The 24,214-nt window shown below is 39.8% G+C and overlaps 2 protein-coding genes across 2 annotated transcripts; one reads left to right on the top strand and one right to left on the bottom strand.

Moving 5' to 3' along the window:
• The first annotated feature begins 2,107 nt into the window (after positions 1-2,107).
• LOC124146255 (UMP-CMP kinase-like) lies at positions 2,108-13,114 on the top strand. The gene is made up of 6 exons (XM_046516455.2): positions 2,108-2,414; positions 6,105-6,251; positions 7,311-7,448; positions 8,081-8,157; positions 10,275-10,371; positions 12,241-13,114. Exons 1-6 carry the CDS (start codon positions 2,202-2,204, stop codon positions 12,283-12,285), a joined length of 717 nt encoding a protein of 238 aa, XP_046372411.1. The 5' UTR covers positions 2,108-2,201; the 3' UTR covers positions 12,286-13,114.
• Positions 13,115-18,243: 5,129 nt separating this feature from the next.
• On the bottom strand, positions 18,244-19,145 carry LOC124146256 (histone H2A). The gene has a single exon (XM_046516456.2). It carries the CDS (start codon positions 19,056-19,058, stop codon positions 18,648-18,650), a length of 411 nt encoding a protein of 136 aa, XP_046372412.1. The 5' UTR covers positions 19,059-19,145; the 3' UTR covers positions 18,244-18,647.
• Between the last annotated feature and the right edge of the window lie 5,069 nt (positions 19,146-24,214).

A 24,214-nucleotide genomic window follows, 5' to 3' on the forward strand; every position in this document is an offset into this window, starting at 1 on the left:
AAGTGATGAGATGTATTAAGTCTGTCTTACAGACCCTAATACAAATATATCCAATACAGCCCATGCAAGTCTATAATGTTTGGCAAGTCTAGATTACTGCAGTGAAAATGAAGAGAGTCTCTGGGCTCCTTTTCATTATATTTTTATTCAGATAATTTAACAACTGTTTTTTCTGTACGATATGACTGGATGTTTGTCTAGAGAGGTATATGCATGACATGTTGTGATAAGCAGCAGATTAACATTGACAACAATAGGTATTACCAAGTAGCATACATTTAATTGGATGAATCCAAATGTACAGTAAGAATAACAAATAGCACACAGGTAATGAAGCTCGCGGATAAAGAATGCCAATGAAACAGTGAATATGATATCGATAGTAGATTTCCCAGGAAACAATTTAGACATTTTAGATAAGATCATTTGAATTACCATATCCAAAGACGTATATATATATATGTATATACGTCTGTGCCATATCTAAACTTAAAGTTTAAAACTATTTCATAACTCATCCGTGATTGATATTTTGCCGTGTTTATTTCTCCTGGTTTATCATGATGAAACATATTTCATTATTTTAGTAGCCATACAAGTGTAATTTTCTTGTTGGTTGAAAATCGTAAGATGTACAAATTCGTGTGCAAATCCATTTCGTCTTTTAGATACAACCGCATATATCCCTTGCCACATGGTGTCGAGAGTTTAAACATATCAGTGTTTGTTTATTGTTCGTGATATTTTTAGGAATTATTTACTGAGTCTATGAACCTTGCAGAAAAGCAACGTTACTTTAATTGGGTATATTTGACCTAGTTTTATTGGTTGGTATAGTTTAAAACCTGTGTCAATACTTGCTCGAAGTACAGAGGGGTTATAGCGTAAACGGCACCTCAGCAAAAACGTCACAAGGCGAAAACGGCACCGATTGGCGAAAACGGCACCTTATTTTTTTTTTTACCTTGGCAAGGCCGTAGTTAACTTTTTTTGACAGTTTTTTTTGTCCCCAACTTGATTCAAATAAAACTGTTTTCTATGAAAAATCTAGGGGGGCAACTGCCTGCCCGCCGGCTGGCTACGGCACTGCTTGGTCAAATATATGATATTAAACTTACATTGTAACTTGCAAACGCCAATTGAGACAAGTTTACATTAGAAATTAGCCTCTACTCCAACTATAATCCAACTTAGCTTATACGCAACACAACTTATTGTGAAAACATAACATGCTTTGAAGAAAAATAATAGAATTAAACTCACATCGTCTTTTACAAACACAAATAATTGTGAAATAAAACAAGTAAGAAATTAGCCTCCTACTCCAGAATGTCAGAAAAAATCATCATGCTGTATCCTGTGATAACTGTGACCAGTGGACCCATCGTGTAGGTGGAACCGGACTTTCTGTGGCCCGTTATAGAGTTGAGGTATTAATACTGTTGTTATAACTGATTGGTGCAATTGTTCTCGGTAATTTACAATAAGCTGTCAAGTACATGTTGAATATTTTATTGTTACAGTAGAGTAATTGTCGAGAGGCATATCATTCTTGCTACTGACCGGCAATTACAGCACTTAGGAGTGTAGGAGTGGTCAATGGTTTATGGACGGAACGTTTAAAATTGTCAAACAGGCTGCGTGGAAAGCAATCAGTAAAGCCCTTCCAGAAGCCCGCATCCGTGGATGTCTGCTCCACCTGACTCAGGCAGGCTGTTTCTAGGTAGCCTACATGGTGGATGATGCCATCCACAAGTTTGTAAGGAAAATCATGGCACTCCCCTTTCTACCAGCAGCCGACATCACGAGGATGTTCAAATACAAAATGTTCAAATACCCACAATAAAAATAAACTATATAAAACAATAAAAATGTTTTTATTATACACGAAGAACTCTATATATGAACATATGTACTTGTCTGTGAAAACAGGAAATACCATGTAAATACATGACATACATCAAATGACATGTAAATACATCAAGTACGATGTAAATAAACCATATATATTACTACAAAAAAATCGTTATTAAAAATAGAGGTGCCGTTTTCGCCCCATACATAGTAGCCGTTTTCGCCAGAGAAATCGGTGACGTTTTGCTGAGGTGCCGTTTTAGCCTGCACCCCAGAGGGACACCTCATCATTCCGCGATTTTATTTGTCATTTGTTTATATATTTGTCAGCACCTGATCAGAGTTGTATGTTGTATAGAGCAATAATTTTTCGACCATTCTTTCGTTTACGCCATTTGGGGAGCGGGCTTCTCGGTGGCAAAATAATATCAAACTCGAAGTATCTGAACACGTTTAGTATTCCGCAACATTCCATCATGTCAGAAACAAAGTATGGTGTTGTATTTGTACTCGGTGGACCTGGGGCTGGAAAAGGGACGCAGTGTGAGAGAATAGATAAGGTACTGTACATGTTTCAATACTGATGGCATCATATTCAATGTTTTAAAACTTTAGTTCTAATTTATCTGCACAGATAAGCTGCAAGCCCTGTGCATTTTGGACAAGTTTTGAATCGGTCATTTTAACAACACTTGATTTTTGTCTGTTTACTCAAGTTTGATCAATTTAGAAATATATCATAAAATGATTATCCTAATTACATCACATAATGTAGATAGCTCAATTTCTTGAAGGACACTAATTACGTTGTCCTAGATAGGAAAAGGGAATCAGACCATGTTGTCTCGTCTCAATAGATCTTGCTAGGAGACTAATCTGAAAAAGATATTTCTTTGATACTCCTAGTATTTAAAAGTATTTTAATAAGTGTTTTAATGTTGTTGACATTGTTCTGTCCTAATGATTATTGCGAATAATTGACAGTTTTCGACTTTTCGTGTGAAATTCTGTGTTTTTATATCCCAACATCACCTGAATACGGCGATCATATTTATTGTGTTATTGTCTGAGAGCATGTGCTGTGTCAGAGGTAGCCGGATGTACTAAGACATGAAACGTATCCCATCATATTTCATAACTCCTAGTTATCCTGGGTGTGGCACATGTCCACGAAAAGTTATGCATAACTTGTACACAGTTTAATGAAATAATTCTATTAACATGATAATTTGGGACTATTAACTTCTAAACAGGGAATGGTAATGGGATGTCTGTGATGAGAATAGGATAGGGTGATTGTAAACTATATGTGCTAAGATATGAGATTATAGTGAGATGCGAATGGCTCCAATTAATCTGTCCACTATCCAGATTGCTGGTGCATTGATTCCTATGGGGTACGCTATCCAGATTGCTGGTACATGAATTCCAAGGGGGTACAATATCCAGATTGCTGGTACATGAATTCCAAGGTGGTAAACTATCCAGATTGCTGGTACATGAATTCCAAGGGGGTACACTATCCAGATTGCTGGTACATGAATTCCATGGGGTACGCTATCCAGATTGCTGGTACATGAATTCCAAGGGGGTACAATATCCAGATTGCTGGTACATGAATTCAAAGGTGGTAAACTATCCAGATTGCTGGTACATGAATTCCAAGGGGTTACACTATCCAGATTGCTGGTACACGAACTTGAGGCTACACTATCCAGATTGCTGGTACATTCAAGGGGGTACACTATCCAGATTGCTGGTACATGAGCTCCAGGGGATACACTATCCAGATTGCTGGTACATGAATTCTAAGGGGGTACACTATCCAGATTGCTGGTACATTCAAGGGGGTACACTATCCAGATTTCTGGTACATGAGCTCCAGGGGATACACTATCCAGATTGCTGGTACATGAATTCTAAGGGGGTACACTTTCCAGATTGCTGGTACATTCAAGGGGGTACACTATCCAGATTGCTGGTACATTCGAAAGGGGGTACACTATCCAGATTGCTGGTACATGAACTCGAGGCTACACTATCCAGATTGCTGGTACATGAATTCAAAGGGGGTACACTATCCAGATTGCTGGTACATTGGAAAGGGGGTACACTATCCAGATTGCTGGTACATTTGAAAGGGGGTACACTATCCAGATTGCTGGTACATTCGAAAGGGGGTACACTATCCAGATTGCTGGTACATGAACTCCAGGGGGTACACTATCCAGATTGCTGGTACATTCAAGGGGGTACACTATCCAGATTGCTGGTACATTCGAAAGGGGGTACACTATCCAGATTGCTGGTACATGAACTCGAGGCTACACTATCCAGATTGCTGGTACATGAATTCAAAGGGGGTACACTATCCAGATTGCTGGTACATTCGTAAGGGGGTACACTATCCAGATTGCTGGTACATTTGAAAGGGGGTACACTATCCAGATTGCTGGTACATTCGAAAGGGGGTACACTATCCAGATTGCTGGTACATTCGAAAGGGGGTACACTATCCAGATTGCTGGTACATGAACTCCAGGGGGTACACTATCCAGATTGCTGGTACATAAACTCCAAGGGGGTACACTATCCAGATTGCGGGTACATTCCAAGGGGGTACACTATCCAGATTGCTGGTACATTCCAAAGGGGGTACAATATCCAGATTGCTGGTACATAAACTCCAAGGGGGTACACTATCCAGATTGCTGGTACATTCCAAGGGGGTACACTATCCAGATTGCTGGTACATTCGAAAGGGGGTACAATATCCAGATTGCTGGTACATAAACTCCAAGGGGGTACACTATCCAGATTGCTGGTACATTCCAAGGGGATACACTATCCAGATTGCTGGTACATTCCAAGGGGTACACTATCCAGATTGCTGGTACATAAACTCCAAGGGGGTACACTATCCAGATTGCTGGTACATTCGAAAGGGGGTACACTATCCAGATTGCTGGTACATTCCAAGGGGATACACTATCCAGATTGCTGGTACATTCCAAGGGGGTACACTATCCAGATTGCTGGTACATGAGCTCCAAGGGATACACTATCCAGATTGCTGGTACATTCCAAGGGGGTACACTATCCAGATTGCTGCTACATTCCAAGGGAGTACACTATCCAGATTGCTGGTACATGAATTCTAAGGGGGTACACTATCCTGATTGCTGGTACATGAATTCTAAGGGGATACACTATCCAGATTGCTGGAATGTTCCAAGGGGGTACACTATCCAGATTGCTGGTACATGAACTCCAGAGGCGACACTATCCAGATTGCTGCTACATTCCAAAGGGGTACACTATCCAGATTGCTACTACATTCCAAAGGGGTACACTATCCAGATTGCTGGTACATTAGCTCCAGGGAATACACTATCCAGATTGCTGCTACATTCCAAGGGGGTACACTATCCAGATTGCTGGTACATTCCAAGGGGCTGCAGGAACTATGGGTGTAAGGAAGCTTCCAATTCAATATTTAAGCTGAAGGATCAGGACACACATAACATGGGCGACTTAAGTTTTCTTGTTTGCAAATGAGTTTTCAATCTTAATCTGATCTCATTAAAATCGTATCTCAGTTCTCGCTACCACTAAACAAAGATCTGAGGACATCTCATTACTGGTCCCACCAGAACAACCTTTCGCAAACTTTGACTGACCAAGGCAATGACTAACAAGTTGACATTAGCCAATCAGAAAGCAGCTTTCTCAAGCTTTATGGCGCTAGTTTCAAACTAGTTTCCAGACTAAGCATTGAAAGATATGGATTGGAACTTTGAAAACTGAACAAATGAAAATTCTGGAATATCAAATAGGTGGCCGGGATTGTATGGCAGTGCTATGGAACGTCTCTTCCGTTTCAAATGTTTATCCTATAGAAACAAAAAATAGAAAATTACTTTGACAGAATCTATTGTTCAGCCTGTAATTGTTGTTCAGAATACCCTGTGTTAACCATTTTTGAGGTTTCATGATTAGGAAAGACATTCTGACTGTCATTTTCCTGATCTGGCAAGCGGCACTCTCATTAGTCAGTAGTCAGATGAAAGGTCGTTTTGACCTGACACCGTAATGGGATGTCCTCAGTTCTTTGTTTAGCGAGAACTAAGATCTGATTTTAATGAGATTGATCTTTACCATTATCTGATGTATACACAAATTGTTATGTATCTGATAAGATTATGTTGTCAAATTAATGTAACTAACTATGTACATGTTGTTGCTTTTAGGAATTTGGATTTCTTCATCTTTCTGCTGGTGATTTACTTCGAGAAGAACGCCAGAACAAGGATTCCAAGATTGGCAGTGAGATTGAAAAGCATATTCGCAATGGAACCATCGTGCCAGTAGAAATCACCTGCTCCCTGCTGCACAGGGTGTGTACATGGCCATTGCCAGTCCTCCAGTAGTGCCCAGTTGTCATAGTGGGCTGCAATTCACTCTAAAGAGTGACCGCCTCTGTGGTTTAGTGGTAGAGCGTCTGCCCGGAGAGTGGAAGGTCCGGGGTTCGATCCCCCGCCGCGTCATGCCAAAGACGTTAAAAGATGGTACTTGTTGTTGCCCTGTCTGGCACTCGTCATTAAGGGGCTAAAACAAAGACTGGTCGGCTCGGAGTCAGTATACTGTGTCTGAGTGGGGTTAAACTGCGGCATGGTATCTCAGTGAGCTAGCACTATAAATCGGCATTAGTCCGGACTAGTACAAGCAGCCTCACACATACATGCACGTGCATGCACATCGCTATATAAGTGCAATAATCTTGGACACGACGATAAACCTCATTTCACCTCACCTCACCACCTTTGGCAAAATCACGAATACAGGAAACAATAATTTGAATAAAGTTTCTTTATTGAAGAAACAGCTAGCAAATAAATCTTTTGCTTTGTATCTTGTGATATGTACAAGATTTTGGGATTACAGTAGAACATGGATATAACGAACTACAAGGGACCAGAGAAATCAGTTTGTTATATACATTGTTTGTTATATATGTTTTCACTCGGAAATGTTTGCCATCTTGGATAAAACAAACACAATACATGTAATTGCAGCATTGCCCGCCATGATAGCATGTGCAAATGAAGTGACACTTTGAGATTATCTCATGAAATTTATGTTTGTCCAGTTACAGGTAAGATAAGCACAAACTAAGATCGCTTTGTGCAAGTGGGCCCTGATCAGCAGAATATGCTTGTGTCAAGTGTTTCACAGAGGAATTGTGACTTAATCATTTGGGGCTTGTACTGTGTCAAAAATGCTGCTCAGAGAAATTCTTCTTGTATTCTTCTTTTTCTTCTTTTAGGTTTCGTATTGGAGTAAAAGATTTGATTTTTCTGAGACTGCTGATCTTTGAACAAACATGTGAAACTACTAATTAGGTTTCGACGTAACGAGAGACTGGTTCTAGAGGGGAACACTATTTTGTCTTCCAGGCCATGGAGAAGAGTGGTAGACAAAACTTTCTGATCGATGGATTTCCTCGGAACCAGGATAACCTTGATGGATGGAACCGAGCCATGTGTGATCTGACCGAGATAAAGAGGGTGTTGTTCTTCAACTGTTCAGATGGCGTAAGTCCATGTTTACTCCTTGATGCATGTTAATTGAGAGTCACAAAATGTGTATGCATAAACACTCAGATGGCAGCATGGACATGTGAGCTGTGGTTTCTCTATATGATTCATGATTGCATATGAGCCCTTTTTATTTTGCAGTAATATGCAGCCAATCAGTCATTGAATAATGAATATGTTGTCTCCCTTCTATTATGTGAATTATTTGTATACTTTAACCTCAGTCAGGGCTTGCATAGGAAGTATATGAGCCTCAAAGTGAATTATCAACACAACTTCCTGATATGAATAGTGTCTGCCTCCGTGGTCTAGAGTGTCTCCTCAGAGACAGAAGGTTGGTTGGTCGATCCCTGGTCACGTCATACCAAAAGACAATAATTGATGGTACTTATTGTTACCCTGACTGGCACTTGGCATTATGGGGATTTACAAGCACTCGTCGGCTCAGTATATTGTGTCTGAGAGGGGCGTATCCATGTTAAAGCTGTTGCATGGTATCTCAGTGGACTAGCACTATAGTGCACGTCACTATATAAGTGCACTAATCTTGAACGCGATTTAATTCACTGTGGTACCTTTTTTCCAACCCCATGTGTTAAATGTTCAAAGTTTAAGTTTATTTGTTGCAGGTTTGTATTGAACGTTGTTTAAACAGAGGCAAAACTAGCGGCAGATCAGATGACAATGAGGAAAGTTTAAAGAAAAGGTAAATAAATTGTAATTGTAAGAACACATTCTTTGACATACTTTAGACAAATGCTAAAACGCTTTGAAACTGCAGTTGTCTCTGGGAACATGATGAAGTATTCATCAACTAATTCTAAATTATGAATTCATTTAAGGATTGACTGTGTATTTTGTTTTGTTCATTGAGGTATGAATTGAAAAACCAAAGTGCAAACTGTATGAATCCGCATAGCGGATTCATACAAAAGTTTGCACATCGGTTTTTCGATTCATACCTCAATGAACAAAAATAAATACACAGTCAATGCTTATAATTAAATTCGACAACGTAAAACAGGTTTTATCTACAATAGTTTAACCAAAAACAGTTGTATATATCAAAACAGACAAAAATGAAGAGATTAATAAACATTCCAGGTGTAGGAATACATACTGTGGCGTGACATGAAACAGGTGATCGTTTTATTTATGTACAAAACTTGACACGCCTACACAGTCAGTAGCCAATCAACAGAGAGTCAGATTGTAACGAAAACCGGAAGAAATATGACTTCGAGAAGGCAGCTGTTTCTAATGACATGGTCAGTTACCGCCAGATTCAAACTCGAAATTCAAAATCAGGAAAACACAGTTGGAAAAATGCTAGTTAGAAATGAAACCTGAAGACATGAAAGTTGTGGAACCGAGGCAAGCGGGGGAAAAAAAATAGGCGAGCGGGGGGTGGGGGAAAGGCGAGCTAGCCTGTATGTTTGCTGTTTCATTCCTTCTCGGCCTTCGGTTTCAAAGGGTAGTTTGGACAATGAATATGCATGAATGTCGCTAAATGTCATGTGCATGACGATACAGAAAGTGAGCAGAAAGGGAATTCCCTTGACTGTAATATTGGAATTCCCCAAAATTCCGCAGCAATAAAAGTAGTGTGCCTCGGTGGGCGTGGCTTAAATTTTTACATTCATTGGGAAATAAATGCAGTAACACATGACAAATTCAGCTAATCAGAATGCAGGAATTTCAATGAACACAACGAAAATTTTTTTTTTTTTTTTTTTTATTTTATTGTTTTTAGAAAGACACACCTGTTACATAAATGGGCTTCCGCCCAGGGTAGCAGAAAGCCCATGACATAAAGCACAACTTATCAGTACATCTTACTTTGTTGTTTTTTTTTATACAGAAAATAACATACTTCTCACTCACACATTCACTCTTGTTTATATATCATATTGCAGTTTAGGAAAGTACATGGTCTCAAACATTAAAATCTTAAGTACAAAACTAAAATTAAATTGAAAGCTGCTCCTCATTTTCGAAAAGTTGATGATACAGCATCCAAGCACCATAGAATTTCTGTTGATTACCTGTCTTGAAAGCAATATCTTTTTCAATGTTGTATCGTGAAAAAGCTTCCTTTTTATAAACATGAAAATAAGGTTTTGTATTTTGGAATTTGCATCTATAAATATAGTATTTTGCAATTAGTAAAAGTAAATCAAACACTTTATCTGTTTTTATGTTCTCTTTAACTCCAAAAAGTATCAATTCTGCACAAAATGTCATATTATAAACATGAAAGCACTGGTCGATCCACAATGACACTTCATCCCAAAATTGTTTTATTACATCACATTCCCAAAACAAGTGAGTAATTGTTTCCTTTTCATTGTGACAGAAGGAGCACAAATCATTCTGAGCATAATTGAGTAAATACAGAAAAGTATTAGTGGTGAGAATTCTGTGGGTAATTTTGTATTGAAACCATCGCAGTTTGACATCCTGACACAACGAAAATTTAATTATTGATTATTATTAAATCAGTTAAAGAGAAAAGTAAAAAATTATGTTGTTGAATGTTATACTTTTATAAACATAACAGTGTGTTTGTGGTTATATTAAATAAAGAATGATCAAAAGTGAATAATTTTGCTTTTCTGTGAGCTGTAACATGTGATGAATTTAAAATATTCTAATAAACCAACCTTATGTTTATAGTCCCGACAAGTTTGATATGTTCAGGCTTAACTGTATTTCTTTCAAACATTGCTTAGATATATTATACATTTATTTATTTCATTCAACTGATAGCGTTAATCTTGAAGTTTTCACATGTTTTGATATCCTTATTTATATGTACTCCAGGATTATCACATACAGAGACTCAACACTGCCTGTGATTGAACATTACCGCAATCTGAATCTTGTGTCAGAAATACAAGCCGACAAGACGCTGGATGATGTAAGTAATGTGGTGACCCGGTAGCGGACTTCCTTCAGGGAGTGGAGGCAATAATAATATAATATGCTAAACGTGTGTGTGTGTGTGTGTGTGTGTGTGTGTGTGTGTGTGTGTGTGTGTGTGTGTGTGTGTGTGTGTGTGTGTGTGTGTGTGTGTGTGTGTTTTGTGTGTGTGTGTTTTGTGTGTGTGTGTGTGTGTGTGTGTGTTTTGTGTGTGTATTTTTTGTTTGCAATTGTGTTGGTTCTTTGTGTGTGTGTTGTTTGTTTGTCTGTGTGTTGTTTGTCTGTGTTTTTTATCTGCATGTGTGTTTCTATGGATGAGGCAGTCAAACTCTGCTGGCATTTAGACTTGCTCATGCTGTCAACCACTGATTTGACTGGTCTAGGCTAGGTTATTTACAGTCCAGTGATATATATCTGGAACAGTCTGGACCCTGGTGTTAAAAAACATTCACTTGCCAAATCATAAGCTGCCTCAATGGGATGTGCTAAGTGGACAACATGTTGCAGGACCTGTCAGAAGCACCGTGAAGATCCGGGGTAGAAAAGGTCTTCAGCAACCAATGCTTGCCATAAAAGGCAACTATGCTTGTCTTAAGAGGCGACTAACGGGATCCGGTGGTCAGTCTCGCTGACTTGGTTGATGCATGTCATCGATCCCAATTGCGTGGATCGATGCTCATGATATCAATCACTGGATTGTCAGGTCCAGACTTGATGATTTACAGACCACTGTCATATAGCTGGTATATTGCTGAGTGTGGCATTAAACTTCAAACAAACAAATATATTATTCAACTCGTGGTACTGATAGTCAAAAATGTAACTCTATTTAAACAAACTCTCGACATATTATGACAGTCAGTTTTGTGTATCAAAAGTCAAAAGTGGAGTAGTATCTTTTAGTGGTGTAACGATACATCGAACTTTCGATTGATTGCGATTGCTTGTCTCACGATAGAACATTATCGATTGCAACTTGAAACAATAGATACTATTGGCGATAGTTTGTCTAACTATCGATAGTTTCGATAGTTAATTTGTTTGGTACATTTACTTTCTTAAAAAACATAGAAACAACTCCTATGATCATCTAACCTCTGTCGTGCTTTCGTTTGGATTGCACTACTTTGTCTGCTTGATTTAGAGTTACGTCCCTTAGCTACTCGTCGCTAGGCAACTTTGACAAGTTGGCGGACGCCACATGTCAGTTTGAAATTGTCGCCAATAAGGCAGGCAAATCGTGGGTATGGGACCATTTCGGCTTTGTCAAAACGCAAAACGAGACAGACAAGCAAAAGTAAGTTTTAGAATCTGTCGGATAATTCTAAAGTATTCAGGAAATACTACTAATCTGACCGACCACTTGACAAGACGGCACCCAGATATTTGTCCACGTTAAAAAGGGGGATCAAATACTAGTCATTCAATCACATTCATTCACATTGGTGCTAAAACACCTAAGACTTTACCAGTTACATGAAGTGAAATTTTGTATTTAAATGTTTTTGAGAGGTCAATTTGAACTTGTTTTCTTTTCATTTCTTGTTTTCTTTACAAATAGTATCAGAAAGTTATAATTATTTTGATGGTGTCAGTCAAAATGCTGAAATATATGCTGCTAAAGCCTGCTATAATTGCAAGTGAAAACTATAGCAATAGTATCGCAATAGTAGGGCCACTATCGCAATAGTATCGCAATAGTAGGGCCACTATCGCAATAGTATCGCAATAGTTGTTTTAACTATCGCAATAGTATCGCAATAGTCAAAAATGCCTCAGTAGTCACCCCTAGTATCTTTACATCAGTGTGGACATGACACCTTGAATCAATCAGTTTAATATGATTTTGTTTTTTATTTACTTACAGGTGTGGGAAGAGGTAAAAGGTATTTTTGAGAAGATCCGCAGTTAAAGTTGGCCTCCCACTGCTGTAGAATATATATATATCAAATGTTGGGAATCTGAAAGAGACAACTATTGAGGGTGCACTGTGAGAGCTGAGAATATAGGTATTAAGATACGACACCCCAACCATTGTATGTACTAAACAATTGTGAAAACTTCAATAGTTTTATCTTCTAAGGTGGATTGATACTGGTTTGTAACACAGAATGTATGTGATGATGTACAGATTATTTATCGCATTGAAATGTGACAGTTTTAAGATGCACTGTAGAGGGTTCGGAACAGTTTTAATACAATTGAAGACATTTCATTATATCGACACAACTGACCATAGTGATAGGAGTAGGGACATTTATGGCCAAAGATATTGTTGACTTTCCCTGGGCATTGTGGGCCACAGATTCGTTTAATTCACTGAAGGTAATCTGCACACACTGCTGTACTGTACTCAACGCCAATAGAAACCCAATCATTAAAACATATATAGAATTAGGTACATTAAGGAGAGATGTTTCCAATGTGAACCACTAAATGACAAAACTAACAAACAGTCAAGTGTTACCATAGCGTGTCTTTATTCTTACCACAATATGCTGCATGTGATTTCCAAATTTTACACACTAATCCTGCACGAGACAAACAGTGGATTTTGAGTCATGGATCTGTGATGTCACATGTGATGCATGATGAGTGTCGGTTCACGCAACATAACAGTATGTTTGTTTGTGTATCAAGCCAATCTAATATCTCTTGAGTCTGAGTAATTCTTCATAAAGTAGCCGGGGGCACGGGTGGCCTACTCATCTAAGGTGCCGCGATTCACTGTGCAGAGTTGCGTCCCTTGGGCACGCCAGAAACCTATGATTGTGGGTTCGAATCCCTGTTCGCCCCGATTATGTTTCTAGGTTTGTCAGCACCATACCCGTGCTCGTGGGTTTCACCGAAGTGGTAAACGTCTGAGACCTGCATCACTTCGGGCTCTCCTCCCACATTAAGCTGACACGCAGTGATATAACTGGAATACTGTTAAAAGCGGCGTAAAACCCAACTCACTCACTCACTCATAAAGTAGCCAACATGTATGGAATACGTGTTTCTTTTGTTGGTGAGTATATTTCTCATGTAAAATGTTGAAAGTTGTGTGTAGAACATCTACATTAGAGTCCGTTTCACTCCAAATGAGAATGATGAATTGCAAAATAACTCCCTGCGCTGTTCCTTCCACGGTTTGTCCCCCCACGTGTCATGTACACATTTCTATACAAAATTACATGATCGTTTCTTAAAGAACTTCATCCATCATGGGTCTTAAAATAAACAAAATTCAGATTTTGTTGGGTACAGGGTATTCATGGTCAAGTACCGTATTGATGTTTCATACACTTTTCTGGATTTCGACTTATTTTGCACTTCATCGTTCTCATTTGGAATCAAACGGACTGTAGGTGTGAAGCTGATGTGTTATTAGACATGTTCAGTGATGCTCTTTTTCCTTTTTGGGACTTTGTGAGTCTCTGTTTGCATTCCTTCATCTTGGATAGTTTAGTTGCACACAACAGATCATGAACTTATTACTTGTCCTTTGTACAGTGGAAGACTCTGTATTTGAACTCCTGCATGTGAAGCCTCAGGCCTATTTTAATGCCTAGTCCTTAAGGCGTTGATGGTCAGTTTGGGTAATAACCATTGTTTCATGTGAAGACTTTTGGTTCATATACCTCCAGATAGCTAAAAGTACAAGAAATAGTGTGTAAATAGTGAGATTTATTTGCAATGGTTTCAAAGCTTGACAAGAAGCACCTGTAATTTTATATTTAAAATTTATATAGACAAAAATGTTGCCAAACAAGCATCAGTCTGTTTTGTCTTAGGTAATCATTTAGGCCAGGCTTTTTTTTATATTTAGGATTACGGATTTTTCAGCCCAAAGTCCAGGGTTAGAGGCGGGGGGGAAAAAAAGGAGCAAAATGCATATTTTTTTAATGCAGAATGCCTCTGGCATACCTTATGAACATATTCTATGCTCAAAAGACCGCCATTTGTGACGATAAAGCCCCTTGTAACAATACAAATTCCATCACTTACAGCATGGACAGTTGTCAAGGGAGGCAATAAATGATAACAAATAAAATAACTGACTACGCGGCTATCGGCAGGGGAAAAAAAGGGAAATCTGATTTATTCATTTTTACATTTTCTAAAAAATTAGTCTGCGGGTCCGTAATCCGAAAAATATAAAACGCCTGGCCTTACTTTACTTTCTGACCAAGGTGAGGCAAGTCAATGTGCACACACTGTCCATCATGGCCTTCTAAAGCCCTGGTTAGTACGTACATGCCGCTGATCATGGGTTTTTCCAAAGTGGTAATTGTCTGCACCCTGTGTCTCCATTTTGCCAATATGCTGTGATATAACTGAAACTTTGTTCAGAGTGTTCGCTGTGCAGAGTTGTGTCCCTTGAGCATGCCTGAAATCTATGATTGTTGGTTCGAATCCTGGTTCGCCCTGTTTGTTTCTAGGTTTGTCAGCACCATACCCATGCTTGTGGGTTTCACCGAAGTGGTAAACGTCTGAGACCTGCATCACTTCGGGCTTTCCTCCCACATTAGGCTGACATGTAGTGATATAACTGGAATGCTGTTAAAAGCGGTGTAAACCCATCCCACTTACTCACTATGTTCAGAGTGGCGTTAAACCCAAACTCACTTCAGGTTCAAGAGACTATTCCACGGTACCTGCTTTGGTTAAGCTTATCTTTCCACAGGAATGTAATTTCTTCCAGTTTTTAAAAAAATTATTCTTATGGTTGTCAGGACTAGGCAAAGAGTTGACCTTTTTGTTGAAGTAGGGATTGTGATACCGGTAGTTGGAATCAGGTTATTGATTGTGGTGATATCAACTAGGAAGTAAATACTTTGTTCCTGAACTGACAATGCTAGTGCAGTTTTCTCATAACAGGTTTTATTTTATGATTTGTGTGTCATTTGTATTTTGCCAGGATTAAATGTTCACCTGATAGGAGATGAGCATTGCACTGTGGAGGTTAGTTTGTGGGGATAGATTTTGGTGTTTACGTGTGAAAGCAGGGTGTTTTTGTTCAGAGCACTTGGTTATGAACCAACCAGGATTTCACAATATATATATATAATGTTCACTATTAAATTTTTTAAGTCTTAACTTAAATTGGCAGATATGAGACCAGTTTTTCACTTCATTTCACCCTTCTTTAAAGAGGTCACATTCCAAGTTAAAGAAAAAATGTTTTGGAACCTTCTATAATTTCCGCCACTGACCAGAAAAAAACTCACCAAGTATTACAAGAAATAACACCTAGCTTTATAAGTGCTTGGCTCAAGCTGAATCTATACGTTGTTCAATCTTTGTCTGTGCAGTATTTATGGAGCATATCACCTTTATAGGATGTTTTGATGTTTACAGCTCTACACTTGTAAGGAGTCAAGTCAAACATGTGTAAAGATATCTGGTCCCTGAACATGACCAAGTGCATATGTTATTATTTACGCTTTGTTTGTTGTTTAACACCGCACTCAGCTATATTCCAGCTACATGACAGCGGTCTATAAATAATCGGATCCCGACCAGAAAATCAAGAAATTGACATCATGAGTGTCGATATACGCAATTGTGATATGATGACATGCATGAACCAAGTCAGCGAGCCTGACCACCCGATCCCGTTGGTCACAAGACCAGTCTAACCCAGAATCTTCACAAGACAATTATTTATGCAGTCAAAGTTTAACATTTAGCTTGGGACACAAGTGTAATGAACCACTTTTGTGGTTTTGTATTATGATAACAAACCCATTGTTATCATGGTTGCTTTAAGTTGACACCATCTTATCAAGATGTCTCAAAATAGATATTACATCACATACCCATTTCACTTTATCTTGGTGTAATTTGCATTACAAAAAGTATTTTTTCCAATTGATCCAAAATGTTTTGATCAAGCCAGTTCCTTTATGAATGGATGTACATACAGTACTAACGATACATCACTTTCAGCAAGACAAAACATGATTGCAAAAAAAGAATTACGAGAAACAGTAATTCATTCTTTGTATGCCTAGACTTCTTTTGCATTATGTTTATCACCCAAAACCTTAATATAAAAAGTCGTCCGGAAACCTTCCCATCAGATACTGAAGGTGAGGTTGGGTTGTATGATAAATAACAAGCAAGGAAAATACAATGGATCAATGGAGTGCAGACAATGTGTTTTTTGTAACAATTTGTTATACATTTCACTAAAGATATTGTCAGAATGATTTGAAAACATTGTAACGGTGTTGGTCTGGTCTGTCAAAGTATATTTTATGGATGTTTACTCATGATCATGCATACCATGACAGTGAATTACGATGTAGAATCATACTACATGGAAGTATTTGAAACAAAATAAATAAAAGGTATCAAGGTATACTGCTGTTGCTCATTTTTGGGAAAAGATTATTTTGTTGATTGGATTCACCTGGTATAAAGGATGTTCTATGAATTGCCCTCCCTCGACAAATACTCTGGACCTGTGATTGATATCATGAGCATCAATCTACACAATTGGGCTACAATGACATGCGTCAACCGCGTCAGCGAGCCTGACCACCCTATCCCATAACATGGGTTGCTGAAGACATGTCTAGAAAATGAAATAGACATCCATTCAAATTACTCTCGGACAGGAAGGAACAAGATGGGTCCAGGGTATTTATCACAATAGGTGGCATTACCCATGTGGTTAGCATGGTTAGAAATAACCAACTTCATGAAAAATGTTTCTGCACTAGCAACAATCTATTGATGTGCACAGGTGTATCGTTTCCATTGGTGGAATGACAAACTAGAAACGACTTCACTGAACTTTGTCGACATTCGACCATTTGTAAGGTTCTGAGATGACAGTCATGATCAGTGCATTTTTCTAAGGGGAGCTCAAAAAGATGATTGGTTGGTTTTATTGCCGCACTCAGCAATATTCCAGCGGTCTGTAAATAGAGTCTGGACCAGACAATCCAGTGATTGACATCACGAGCGTCTATCCACGCAATTGGGTTCGATGACATGCATCAACCAAGTCAGCGAGCCTGACCACCTGATCCCGTCAGTCACCTTTTACAGCAGGCATTGGTTGCTGAAGACCTATTCTTACCCGGATCTCAAAACAATGGGTAATAAAAGAAATTGTACTTGCATGTCCTACTGATTTTACAAAAGTGTAAGAATTCATGTACTGATCTTGTAATAAAAATACAAGAATTCCAAGAATTTTGTAAACACCAGTATGTCCCTATAACACTCAAGTGTACTGAAACTGAAACTTGTGTACATCATGTGCCCAGCTGTGGCTGCAATTCTATAAGTATATTACTGATAAGAGATAATACTGCACGTGTACCATACTGATATTTACAAAACAAGTTTTGGAATTGAACTTGTATGGATATTTGTTCTGGTCTTGACTTATTTGTATAGTGCTAGCCCACTGATATCCATGTTGCACCCACGAAGATCTGGAGTAGAATAGGTCTTCAGCAACCCATGCTTGCCATAAGAGGTGACTAAGAGGATCGGGTAGTCAGGCTCACTGACTTAGATGATGCATGTCGTCATATCCCAATTGCATGGATTGATGCTCATGCTCATGATGTCAATCACTGGATTGTCTGGTCAAGACCCGATTACTTGTCATATAGCTGGAATATTGACGGGTGCAGCGTAAAACAACAAACATGGAGCTGACCAGTTTGAGCCCCTTAACGAGTTCCAAGCAGGGTAACAAGTACCAATTTTAATGCATTTTGGTATGACACAGCCGGGAACTGTACCCTATACCTTTCAGACGCTCTACACACCATGGAGCAGTGACCCAAGAGTGCTTTGAACCATATTACAAAACAAAAATGCAACCCACATCACAGCATATATAAAAGACACAACAAGAATGTGTTCATGAAAATTTATGTCATATATATCACATGCATGTTTGGTTCAACAAATGAGATGAATGTAAAAGATGTCCTAGAACAGGTTTGTTGAAATGATATGTTCTGTGCAACAAGACCATTATCAATGAAGTCAGTAGAAAGGTTACAGATACAGAATGGTAAATTCTAAAAGAAATATTCAGAAAATGATGAAGTATGAATTAAGATGAACAGGATGCGTTAAAAATGTTTGATTTTACAACACATTGCCCCTCAACGGATGACCTGGTATTACACACTTGGCGGGAAACACAAATGTCTGCCATACTGGTACAACGCATCGTGCATTCAGGTTGTACCGTGTTATCCAGTGAAATGTTCAGCGTCCTGGCTAAAAATGTCAGCACAATTCACGTCTCACATTTTAGTATTCTTGTGATTGGGATGACTTCTTTCCTTTGGCGGCAGCAGCTGCGGATTTCTTAGGCAACAACACGGCTTGGATGTTCGGCAACACGCCTCCCTGTGCGATGGTCACTCCAGAAAGAAGTTTGTTCAACTCTTCGTCATTTCGGATGGCCAGTTGAAGATGTCTCGGAATAATTCTGGATTTCTTGTTGTCACGAGCTGCATTTCCCGCCAATTCGAGAACTTCTGCCGCCAAATATTCAAGCACAGCCGACAGGTAAACTGGAGCACCAGCGCCAACACGTTCTGCATAATTTCCTTTTCTGAGCAATCTGTGGATTCTACCGACTGGAAACTGCAGTCCAGCCCTTGATGATCGGCTCTTTGCCTTTGCCTTCGTTTTTCCACCTATGCCACGGCCTGACATTTTTGTTTCAGAAATTATTTACGCTACTGTCACTGTCACGAATGGAGAGAGAATGATAGTAATATGGCGGGCGAATGTTGTATATATAGACCGGAAGTGGATCGAAATTTCACTTCCCCGCCGAAAAAACAGCCAATCATTTGCGAGAACCAGTGTTCCATAAACAGCTTCTAGCGCCATCTGGTGGTTACCGTTCAGGGGCGACAACACATAACTAATTCATCTGACCTGCTCCGGGGACAGAAGAAATACTGAAAATATTGAATTGCATGCTTTTGCGAAACATATGTTACATATTGTTGAAAAGTTTTTGTCTCTTATACTTCTTTTGTAAGTGAAGACAGATTCAACTTACGCGCTTACCTAGGATATATATTTACATATAATTTTCTATATATAGATCTATTTATATGTAAATCAGAGTCCAGTACATACACATACCCACGTCTTTGCTGGAACCTTACATTGCAAAAGCGTGATAAGATATAGATAGCTATGGTGAAAACAATATATGTATCATACAGTGAGCTTTGTTAGTACGTTTAGGAATCTAATGATCAAAATAAGGCAGCGTCATTCTTTAACCATTTCTTTTCTCCAAGCCGCTTTTGATGGTGTTGCGTAAACATAGTAATGACGAAATTCGATCTCCGTAGATGAAATAACCGGAAATTACATAACTAGCTATATCAAACGTGGCATGATCTTATTGTTTTGCATAACACGACACGCATCTGTAGAAAATCACGGAGGAGACACGGACTGAAAACAGGACCAGTCTTTTTGTATATGTCAGTCGCCTTGCTGAGAGCTTCGACTTTTTTTTATACAGTAAGCTGTTGGCTTTTTGTTCAGGAGTTTCTTTAGAGTTTGTTACAAACTAGAGAAGAATCCATCCAGTGTTTTATATAGCCATTATAAAATGCTATGTACCAATATAGAATAGCTATAGAAGGTTGTGGTTGTGAGAGAGGGGTTTCTCGCATGAAAGGGATAATTCGGAAATGGCTATGTTCAACAAGAAAACAAACTAATATAGATATATTTTGAGTTGGAATATTATGGGTGACAGAGATCTCCACGTGGCACAGAGACCATAACCGATGTAATTATGGTCTCTGCGCGTCGCACCAGTCGATCTCTATCCTCAAATTCATGATAATGGCTGAACGATTTTTTGTGTTTGTTTGTTTGTTTGTTGTTGTTTGTTTGTTTATTTGTTTTTGTTGTTTGTTTGGGTTTTTTTGGTTTGTTTTTTTTTTTGGGGGGGGGGGGAGACGCTTTGCAGTATGTTGTTGGCTGCAAACGTATCTGAGAGAGGGTTTTGGAAGTTGGGACCTTTCTTTTCTTTTAAAAATGCTGGACCCGCCCTTGTACTGTGATATTTGAGCAGTTGGTTGTTTGCATGTTGTTGTTTTTATGTGGTGTGTGTGTGTGCGTGTGTGTGTGCGTGCGTGTTTTGTGTGTGTGTGTGTGTGTGTGTGTTATTGAACCTACAAGGAAAGCATGTGAAACTGCAAGTAAACATTTAATTTCGATCCTTTGTTGGTCGTCTGGCACGGAGTGTGTTCTTATCTTGGCCGTGGCCTGTTGCCTCACTAAATGATGTAGAGTACCAAATAGATAGATGCCTGCTGACTATCTCCATCAGTTTGTGTCCCTTAACTGTAGTAATCCGCCACGTCACATTTACCATGGTTGAATTGCAATTCGTATGACCAAGCTTTTGTTTTTTAAATCGATTGAGAGCTGAGGAGAACATTACAAACTACTGTCTATAGGTACAGACTGTAGAAGTGAATCTTAAATTATTTCTCCTGCGGGTATCTGATCGCTGTATAAATGTTTGTAGTGTGTTGACGCCATACCTATTACAAGCACATCCATTGCATTTTACCAATTACAAGTGGCATTTGACATGTTTTACTTGCCAATTACGCCTAGTGAAGATCCGGATCATAGCACTGGTCTTCGGTAGGCCATGCTTGTCGCAAGAGGCGACTATAAAGTGCTCGGGTGGTCAGGATCGCTGACGTAGTTGATGTATGTCTTCGTATCGATGCTCGTGCTATCACCCCCTGGATTGTCAGGTCCAGTATTTACAGACCGCGGCGTTAAACAACAAACAAGAAAAACTTGGCAATTACAAATGTACTATCTATTCATATACTGGCGCCTACGTACTGCAGCAAATCTGTTCAAAGATGAAACAACGACACTGGGTTGGGACACGAGGAGTGAGTGAGTGAGTGTGGTTTTACGCTGCTTTTAGCAATATTCCAGCAATATCAGGGCGGGGGACACCAGAAATGGGCTTCACACATTGTACCCATGTCGGGAATCGAACCCGGGTTTTCGGCGTGACGAGCGAACGCTTTAACCACCAGGCTACCCGACCGCACGAGGACAATCACCTGGACATTGTAACCACCTAGTCATTGCAGGAGTCGTGGATAGGATGCATGGGGACCTATTCTACCCGGGATCCCATACATGGGAACATTTTGTGTTAGTTCACCTATATTCTACCCCGGATCCCATACACGGGGACATTGAATATTAGTTCACCTATTCTACCCGGGATCCCATACACGGGGACATTGAATATAAGTTCACCTATTCCACATTGGGATCCTATACACGGGGACGTTGTATATTAGTTCACCTATTCTACCCGGGATCCCATACACGGGGACATTGTATATTAGTTCACCTATTCCACATTGGGATCCCATACACGGGGACGTTGTATATTAGTTCACCTATTCCACATCGGGATCCTGTACACGGGGACATTTTGTGTTAATTCACGTATTTGTGAAATAATTCTCATCTGAACAAGATGTGTGTTCACTATTCATTCCGTATTTTATTTGTCCTGACTGTGCAAGGTGACACACTTACTACGCCCACGTCAACTGACGTCCGAGAAAGTTTTATTCCAATCACTCAAAACTCAATTCAACTTTTATCATCTACAGCTAACACCTAATTACACAGAGCATTGTCTCAGTTTCACAAATGACACTGATTACAATGTGTACATCTGTTTGTTGTTTAACACCATACTCTGTAAATATTCGAGTCTGGACCAGACAATCAAGTGATTGACATCATGAGCATCGGCTCACACAATTGGGATACGATGACATGTATCAACCAAGTCAACGAGCCTGACCATTCTATGCGTTAGTCGCCGTTTACGGCAAGCATGGGTTACTGAAGTCCTATTCTACCCCGGTTGATCACAGCCTGGAGCAACCATGTTGCTGTTGATCACAGCCTGGAGCAACCATGTCGCTGTTGATCACAGCCTGGAGCAACCATGTCGCTGTTGATAACAGCCTTGAGCAACCATGTCGCTGTTGATCACAGCCTGGAGCAACCAAGTGGCTGTTGATCACAGCCTGGAGCAACCGTGTCGCTGTTGATCACAGCCTGGAGCAACCATGTCGCTGTTGATCACAGCCTGGAGCAACCATGTCGCTGTTGATCACAGCTCAAGGAAAACCATGTCGCTGTTGATCACAGCTCAGGGCTACCATGTCGCCGCTGATCACAGCTCAGGGCAACCATGTCGCTACCGATTACAGCTCAGGACAACCATGTCACCATCAATGACAGCTCAGGGCAACCATGTCACCACCGATCACAGCTCAGGGCAACCGTGTCACCATCAATGACAGCTCAGGGCAACCATGTCACCATCAATGACAGCTCAGGGCAACTATGTCACCACCGATCACAGCTCAGGGCAACCATGTCACCACCGATCACAGCTCAGGGCAACCGTGTCACCATCAATGACAGCTCAGGGCAACCATGTCACCATCAATGACAGCTCAGGGCAACTATGTCACCATCAATGACAGCTCAGGGCAACCATGTCACCACCGATCACAGCTCAGGGCAACCGTGTCACCATCAATGACAGCTCAGGGCAACTATGTCACCATCGATTACAGCTCAGGGCAACCGTGTCACCACCGATCACTGCTCAGGGCAGCCATGTCACCATCGATTACAGCTAAGGGCAACCATGTCACCATCGATTACAGCGTGTTCTCTCTACCACTGCCTGCTTCAGCTCACTTCAGTACATGGTATAGTCAAATAACTGTACTAATTTTCTCTGTGTGTTTGGTTGGAGGTATTAGCCACCTTTCATAAATGAAAACAAAATCCAATCATTAAGTTGCAAGTTTTTATAACACTTATAATCAACAACACACATATCTTTCCCATCTGCTCACACAAATATCCCACACTAAACTAATTCATTCTGATAATGGTGACCCATTTGTTTAATTTGTTCTCACATTTCTTCAAGCAGGCTACAAAAATAGCAATCCTGCTGCACTGAGCTCACAGCCAACCCTTACTTATTACTTTAAACATAAAACAAACACATGCTGCTTTGAACAGTATTCCAGTTACATCAAGGCTTGACAGCTTAACATCAGGAAAGTCTGAAATAGATGTAGGTTTCAGGCATTTACCACTTTGGTCAAAGCCCAAAGGCATGGGTATGATGCTGACAAACCTAGAAACCTAATTGGGCAAGCTGGGTGAGTGTGTGAGTTGGGTTTAACGCTGCTGTTAACAGTATTCCAGTTATATCACGGCAGGTCAGCTTAATGTAATGCAGGTCTCAGACGTTAACCCCTGGGCAAGCTGGGATTCGAACCCACAATCATAAGTTTCTGGCATACCCAAGGGACGCAACTCTGCACAGTGAATCGTGGCGCCTTAGACGACTGGGCCACACATGCCCCCACCTAGTGGTGAGGGACATAATATTGTACAGTGAACTGCAGCACCTTAGACAACCACGCCTGTTATGCCCCCAGAAGCATATGAAAGTGACTTGAAACATGACAATGGAAACTGTTGCCAAACATACATGAAACACCTAGATGTTGCTGACCGACAGCCTTGGCACCCATGCCGCCTACAGCTCATTTTGTTCCATAAACCTTCTGGAGTAGATTTCACACAAACTATTACTACAATCACGCCATTAGATATGTGATACAAACAAGTTGCATGGAAAGCAACCCTTAGTCTCACTGGTTAGCAACGTTAAATATAAACTCACTCAATCACTGACTAAACAACCTTTCATAACCCAATTGATATGAAACAAATGTTCACAT

This window comes from Haliotis rufescens, unplaced genomic scaffold (genome assembly GCF_023055435.1).
Source record: "Haliotis rufescens isolate VD_foot unplaced genomic scaffold, xgHalRufe1.0.p SCAF_2, whole genome shotgun sequence".
NCBI classification, from domain to species: Eukaryota; Metazoa; Mollusca; class Gastropoda; order Lepetellida; family Haliotidae; genus Haliotis; species Haliotis rufescens.

Excerpts from the sequence above, each read along its gene's own strand:
- LOC124146256 (XM_046516456.2), bottom strand. The coding sequence starts at position 19,058 with ATGTCAGGCCGTGGCATAGGTGGAAAAACGAAGGCAAAGGCAAAGAGC.
- LOC124146255 (XM_046516455.2), top strand. The coding sequence starts at position 2,202 with ATGTTGTATAGAGCAATAATTTTTCGACCATTCTTTCGTTTACGCCAT. Across the intron at positions 2,415-6,104 it reads AGTGTGAGAGAATAGATAAG|GAATTTGGATTTCTTCATCT; the intron begins GTACTGTACATG and ends TGTTGCTTTTAG. Across the intron at positions 8,158-10,274 it reads GAGGAAAGTTTAAAGAAAAG|GATTATCACATACAGAGACT; the intron begins GTAAATAAATTG and ends TATGTACTCCAG.